Raw genomic sequence first — 7861 nt, 5'->3', positions numbered from 1 at the left:
CGTGCTGTTTTTAGTCTGTGGTCGAGGTTAAGCTGTTTGTCTGTTCTTTGTTATCTCCTGAGTAGAGGTGTGAATCGGTTAGAGACAAATTTTCCATCAGCGCTTTTTTTTAAAACCCACAGAACCACACAACAGGAACGACATGTGAGAGCAAAGTTTATTGATGCTGCAGAGGAAGCAGGTCACTGCTGTAGACAGCATGGTGCCACGCTTATAGATGAAATGGACAAAACGCAAAGTTACAGAGGACATTCAAAACAATGAATAACATTTTAATTTTTAATTACTTTTAGTCAAACTATATACAGACAGACTTATACAACCACCAAGAGTGATTGTAAGAGTATATATTACAATGAGAGGACACTACAGAATATAAAACAATTAAATATTACAAGTCAAATTCCTCAGGTCTGATGGGCTGTGTGGACCAGTTAGAGACCAGCAGCTGGACGTCAGTGGTTGGACTGGTGGACTACTTCAGTGAAGAGTAGACGACATCTGGCTCTGGTTTAAAGTCTGAACACAAACACACACAGTTCAACATGAAAAGAATAAGCAGCTCTGAAACTCTGTCATGTTTATGTGAAGTAAACAGACAGAATGGGGAGAGGATTTAGGCAGACATTGTTTCTGAAGGATCAAACTGGTTACAGGAGAAAGAAACTCCAGATAAAGCTTCATTTATGTGAGTTCAAATTAAATTAAGCTGAAACTTTTGGGGAATTTGAAGAAGTTTCAGTATTAATTATCAGGGTTTTAATAGTTTTGCAATTTTCATTAGTTTTTATTTTTATTTAGTTTTGACTTCAGATTTTCAATTTTATATTAGTTTTAATTAGTTTTTACCAATTGTTTGCTAGTTTAGTTTAGTTTTTATTCTTTTGAAAATCCTTAGTTTCAGTTTAGTTTTGATTAGTTTCAGTTATAGTTTTGGTCGTGTTTGCAATAAAGTGTAACAAAATCCCAGTTTCATCATATCAGTCATTCTCTTCTGCTTATCCTTGGGTATGTTGCTATTCCAGCTGCCATACCCTGCACCCTGCACAGGTCGCCTGTCTGTCGCAGGGCTAACAGGCAGAGACAGACAACTCAGGTTCCCACCTATGGGTTCTTTAAATAAATAAATAAATAAAGGCAGATGAACAACCGTTGATACCAGGCAACTATAAAATGTATATCTTGGCCCCAATGAGACTATTAACTCTTGCAGCACCGGGTGTTAAGGCAATTGACTCACACAGTTATGTAGATATCCCAGTCCTGTTGTCTCGGGATGCATCACGCTGCCTTGCCTGGGGTTAGCTTCTGTTTCTGGGGATGAGGGTTGGGCGTGCTCCCTTTCCTTCTCCAGGTAAGCTAGGTTAGCCTTCTTGTGTGAGCTTTTCAAGTGCACTTTAAGGTTTGTGGGATTTTTTTCCTTTAAGAAATGTCCCTCATAATTTGTCTCTTTCCACTACAAGACACTTGCTTTATCCAAAACACAGTCATATTCAAAGTAATCCCAAATCGGAAGCTGGCGCTTTCTCCAGACTTTTCCTGACATGATTCTGCGCGTGGACGGAGCAGCAACACAGACGACTCGACTAACGTACTGCCACCTGCTGGCATAATGAGACACAGCAAGAAAAAAACCTGGAAACTAAACTTCTTTTTTACCCTTGACTATTGTATGACACGCACACATCAACGAAAACTAAACACATTTTTGCAATAAATTCAGTTAATTTTAGTTAGTTTTGTGAACACTCATTACAGTTTTAGTTAGTTTTCCTTTTTTGGTTTTTATTTTTATTTCCGTTAACGAAAATGTTTTTTCACTTCTAGTTTTCGTTATTTCGTTAGTTTTTGTTAACGATAATAACCTTGTTAATTATTATGAAAATGTTTTTTTATTGTACACAGTAAACATGAAGCCTTATTGCCAAAATCTTTAAATCAGTAAAACGTTACTGTAGTAACAGTTATAATTTAGAATATAATATCAATGATATGACATTTTTAAGGGATCATCTTGTTCACCTTGGAATTCTTTAAAGGTGCATTTCTAGTTTTGTTTTCAGTTCTCAGGGCTGAGTGGACATCAGCTGAAGGACTGTCTGCACAATAAAACAAACAGAGGACATCACTGCAAATACTACAAGTTATAAAAGAGGTACTATTAAATTGATTTGTGTTTAAAAAAAAAACAAAAAACTTAATACTGCTTCTTATGTATGAAAATATTTCCAAAATAGTTCCCTTTTTAATTTTATTTTATGTATTTTATGTGTTTGTTTGTTTGTTTGTTTGGGGGGCCACTTGTTATATTTTCAACAATATGAGAAGGAAAAACATATTTTATCATAAGGTACAGACTCACACTTTGTCACACTGTGCATTATTGTCAGCACTGTGATGAGAGTTTGCTGTTTGTCTTCATTTAACAGCTCAGTGGAAACAGCAGGAGGAGCTGCTGTGGTTTTAGGACAGTTTGAGATGCTGAGGTGTGGTTCATTTAAATTTTACTTCAAATATGATTTTCATGCAGAGTTCTAATGTTATCTTGTCTTTTACTTGATAAAAAGTAGAATAAAGAGTTCTGTTTTTATGTTTTATATAAATGTTCATCATCCAGTGATGACAAATTTACTGCACTGAGGTTGGTTCAGGGTGCAGCTGCTGTTTTAACCACTTCATGACGTCTGTCCTGCATAAATACATCCTGATCACAAGTGTAACAACTCTGTGTGAGATGCTGTGGCCGATCATAAACTCTCATGATCTTCTTCAGCTATCACAGGTATAGAACAGATTTACTCATAAATACAAATATAATGTTTGTAGGTGTGGAACAAAGAACAGCCCATTAACCAGGGTCCTCACAGAGTGACTGGAACAGGACGTTATGCAAGCTATAAAATGATTCAAACCATACCAGTGAAATATAAAACTGTGACATATATGTGAGCAGAACTGTGTGATTCTGTTTGCACACTAACAGTCCTGCATGACAACCTGAGCAGATGAAGTATTTTTATCTGACAGAGGAAACATTACGACCACAGAGCTGTTAGTTTCTGTTAACGGACTAACCACAGGCTGAAAAACACATGCAAAGAACAGCATTCATTAACGGTCACCTACAAACTCAGAACATACAACTCTGTTCTGTCGGCCGAAAGTGGCCTGAGCATAACACGGCTCTTCTCTCTCCTGTATCACATCCTTTACTTTCTCAGGCTCTCTGCTCTCTGTTGGTCTCTTCTTCTCTCCTGTCTTTAGGTGGACCAAAAACACTGGTGAGCACAAGTTCTAGAAGACAAGACTACCAGGTCATCTTTTACCAGGTTTAAAGATATTTCAGACTTTAATGTTGAAATGAAAATTGATTAAAAAACATCTGTCCCGTTACAGAAGAAGAGTGACTATTATGAACAATCACTGAATGTGAACTGGGAAAACGTTTTGAATGTTGTTTTGTGAAAGACTGAAACAGTGCTGCTAGTACAGCTACATATTATACTGCAACACTGAGAAACCTGCAAAGTAAAAAATGCATCAATTGTGTTGAAGTTGCCAAATTCCAGATTGTCAGAGATTATCAGTAGATGCAGCTAATCTATCAGTATGAGAAGTCTATATGATATCTTCCTGAGTAAATACAGCTATGTCATGGCTTCAAGAAATCCTACATGACCTATATCTCGTTTTGTATTAAAAAGCTTTTCTGACAATTTTACATCTGAATGTGAGGTAAGGTCACCAATGTTTGAACTTGTATGAGATTTTTTGTACATATTGAGTTATTGTATTCATAAAGTTGTGTATCACCTGCACAGCAGGGTAGCAAGAATACCCCGAACAAGAGGTAAAAACTAAAAATAAATAACCAACATCACTTTAAAATTAAGAGGAAGAAATTGAGGATGTAAAAACTAAAACTAAAAAAAATCCACAGTAGAAAAAAGTAAAAAATACACCAGTGTAGCCAACAGGAAGCAATATGATCTGCATGTGTGTAATTTTTATGATAAGAGGCGGATAAATTTGAAACTTGGCATTTCATTAATGTTACATTATGCAAGTTATATTTAGATTCAGAGATTCATAGTAATAACAGTAATAATGCGTTTACGTATTCATTTATTTTCTTATTAAAAGTGAAGTATGGAAGAAAGATTTTTGAGATGAAGCTAAATTGACTCAAATAGTTATTCCTCAATCTTTAACACATGTAAAGTGGACAATACATATTATACAAGGAATATTTAAGGAGCTTTAATTGCATTTAACACATTACTTTAAGCTCATTGACTTCACAGAGTTCTTTTAACCAACTTTTAACCTCTGAATCTAAACATGAACCCTCAACACACAATGTATTAAAAATTACCTCTGCTTCTTCTGATTGGCTGTTGTTGATGACTTGAGATTTTCTGTGACTGTGAGTCAGGTCACTTCTAACGTCTCCCCCATCAGCTGAAATGAGCCAGAATGAAAAGCGAAATAATTTTTTGTTTCATACTGAGAGAAACATATTAGTGAATATTACATCAAAATAATTTGCTGTGAAAAACAAAGTCTGAGTCTCACCTTCAGTTTTCCTGTGAACACATCGTCCCCCCAAAAGAACCAGTAACACCAGTAAGAACCCACAGATTGATTTAAGAAATGACAACACAGAGAGAGCAGTGGAGGACAGTGATGGAGGAAAAATAGATGAAGATGGAGGTGGTAGAGGTGTGGATGTAGGTGGAGGTGTGGTGGTGTGTTTGTCTAAAATAAAGCAAACACAGTCACTAAGTTGTGGTCACATTGTGAATGTTGAAAGCTGCAGAAACACAGACAGGTGAGTGTGTCACCTGTGACAGTGATCCAGCTGGATGGAGACTCTCCATGACCGCTGATGTCACACTTGTAGAGGCCTTCATCAGACCTGGAAACATGCTGGATGGTCATGTGACCTGTAGGCTGCTTCCTGATGAGGGAGCCATCTTTATAGAAAGCAGCTGGGAGGTTGGAGGGAGTGGTCTTTGTTTTACAGAGCAGAGTGACGTCATCTCCCTCCATCACAGGGAGGACAGGACTCTGCAAGATCACTGATCCACCTCAACACAGAGACAAACTACAGCATTTCATCCATTTACACACAGCTTCATCGACACTAACTCCACACACTCAGCTTACCAGTGACTGTCAGGTTAACCATGTTACTGATGGGACCCTCTCTGGACTCACACCAGTAAACTCCACTGTCTGATGTGTAAATGTAGCTGATGTTGCAGGAAGAACCAGCTGCTTCTCCCCACCCATCTCCACACTGAGTCCTCTGTTGTTTGCTTGTGTTTCTCCTCAGAGTCCATCCAGCAGAGCTGTCGTCCTCCTCACAGCTCAGAGACACAAAGTCTCTGATAAAAAACTGAGAGCTGCTGGGACTCACAGTCAGACGAGCTGAGAGAGTTAAAATTAAAAAAACAACAACAACTGATTATTTTTTTTTTATCATTATCTTTTTTTTTTTTTTTTTTTTTTTTTTTTTTTTTTTTTAAACCTGTCCCGTTTGGTTCTTTTGCCATCAGAATTATTGTCTAAAGGCGAAGAAAGATGCCCAACGGATTTACTTTACCAAATGGACCATCCCAGCCTTGCCGTAATGGTCCATTTGATTCACCTTTTATTGTTTATTTTATTTTCACTTGCTGAATACGGGACAGACTTGACTGGTGGAAAGAAAGGGGAGAAAGAAAGAGGGAAAGAAAAACAGCTGAGAAGAGGGACGGGGAAAAAGGGCAAAAACCAAAAACCAACAGAATAAGCAGACAAAAAATACATATATCGATCACCTGGATCACCTGTTGAGAAAGAAAAAAGAAAGCAAGCAGAAGAAAACGAGAGTAATAAACAACATCACAATGATATATGGGAATATGACAGTAAATACTAAATATTAAACATTATTGTGCAGCACGTGAGATCGACAGCGCACAGTGTGCTTTGAGGTAGGAGCCAAAAAGGGTGTAGTTTGTGTGTGTGATCACCCGTGTGTACACCTGTGAGCATGAACGCGCTTGTTTTTAAAAGGTTCCTTCATGTAATGATCTGCTAGAGGGTGTGGGGGGCCACTGCCCCGTCCTCCAGGGCATGAAGCAGGTATGGAGGAGATCAAAACTCCAGACATCCAGAGGCCCCCAGAACACAAGAGACCAAGGAAGACCAACAGAGGGGCAGCCGCGCCACTATCCCAGAAAGAGCTGAGGAGAGTCCCAGATGAGGGGTCACTCAGCAGCCGCGGAGCAGAAGCCGGGGGGGGTTGCAGTGACGTGCCCGTGAGCTCCGCCGGCAGCCAGCTGTGCCTGAGTGACCTGAGTTTTTTTTATCATTATCAAAACCAACATGATTACAAACCCATAGATTAAAAAAAACACTAAACCTGAAACTAATTCTGTGATTGTTTTCCTGACAGCTAGATTAAAGTTGAAAAAACTTCAACACATGAACAGCAGGTCCTTCAAGGAATGAGGAACAATGTCTGAAACCAAAGATGTGACAAAGAGATGTGGAAATGAGACAAGCTTTGGCGAAAAATGTTTTCAGCGAAATTTGTTCATGATGGTGATTTAATGTATTCAACGACATTATCTGGTGTAATTTTGTCAACCATTAATGCAATTAATTGCTTGCTTTTGTTGTTGTTGCCTTCAAAGCTTCAGTCCTGGTGGGAAACATCACTAAACATTTAAAGGATGTAAACAGACAGAAGAAGGTTACTGACCTTGGTGTGTTGTGCAGCTCAGCACTGAGATCAGAACTAAAGAGAAAAGGTTGGTTTGAGTTTTCACAAACAATTTAGTATTTCATCAATTAGTCAATCAGTCAAGTGATAAGTAATATTATCTTCTTTACTGCTGTGTCTGATAAAGAGAAGATATTCTGTGCTATTGGGTTTATGCTTCATGTCAAAATGTGAAACTTTTATATCTTAATCTGGGGAGAGAGGAATTTTTGGTTTATTGTTAAGCAGGAAAGATTTTGAGTTTTTGCATTGTTCTAATTTGTTTTCATGCTGTAGCCTTTTTTGTATGCATTGTCTAAAAGACAAGCATGTATATTAATAAATGTATGTTCACTGTGCAGTCCTTTTTAAAAAATCACTAAATTGCTAAATTCAGTTTTTCACAAATTGTTCATTTGTGTTAAGACGGCTAAACCTGCTCTTCACGGCTTAAATGCGTCTGCTTTGTGCTTTAAAATTGCTTTCAATTCTATTTCACTTTCTTGTTTATGTCATTTTCTTTCATCCGTTATAAAAAATTTCAAGATTCAATATTCAAAACGTTAATTGCCATTTGTACGTGCAATGAAATTCTTCCTTTGGTGTCCATACACAAATACAAAGTTAGGCGAGGGTTAAAAGAGCGAGACGATATTAAAAAAAAAAGGTAAAGGATAAAAATAAGGAAAGATAAAGAAATATCTACAATTTAAATAATTTAAACAAAAATTAAACAATTAAACAATTTAAAGACGTCTTTTACTTACTGAGCAGACAGCCCAGAGAAGTTTCTTTCATCGTTCAGTGGTGTGACATGTTTTTTACTTACAGTCTGAAGACACGAGAAAAATAATCCCCTCCCTCTTGCTCTGTGTGCCCCCCACCCCCCTCCCCCCTTTTTAAAACCTTTTCCGATGTAGTTGGGTGGAAAAAACGAAAACGGAAAATATTTTTTCATCATATAACAACGCCTTGAAAATACTTCATAAAACCAGACTGTCCTTAAAAGAAAAAAGAAGAAGAAAAACTATCTCTAAACCAGCTGCTCCAGCACGTTTCCATGACCGAACCTACGTTTTGAAAATAAGCGACCTCTAGCGGTCACAG

At 37.6% G+C, this 7861-nt stretch overlaps 1 protein-coding gene across 1 annotated transcript; it reads right to left on the bottom strand.

The window, feature by feature from the left end:
* Positions 1–3111: 3111 nt before the first annotated feature.
* On the bottom strand, positions 3112–7552 carry LOC134623834 (low affinity immunoglobulin gamma Fc region receptor II-like). The gene is made up of 6 exons (XM_065470026.1): positions 7522–7552; positions 5170–5433; positions 4845–5090; positions 4576–4758; positions 4376–4461; positions 3112–3258 (listed from the first exon to the last, which is right to left on the bottom strand). Exons 1-6 carry the CDS (start codon positions 7550–7552, stop codon positions 3112–3114), a joined length of 957 nt encoding a protein of 318 aa, XP_065326098.1.
* Positions 7553–7861: the final 309 nt, after the last annotated feature.

This window comes from Pelmatolapia mariae, linkage group LG3_W, assembly GCF_036321145.2.
Source record: "Pelmatolapia mariae isolate MD_Pm_ZW linkage group LG3_W, Pm_UMD_F_2, whole genome shotgun sequence".
Taxonomy (NCBI): Eukaryota; Metazoa; Chordata; class Actinopteri; order Cichliformes; family Cichlidae; genus Pelmatolapia; species Pelmatolapia mariae.
The sequence above is the reverse complement of the archived record's forward strand: the minus strand, read 5'-3'. Positions and strand labels throughout refer to the sequence as shown.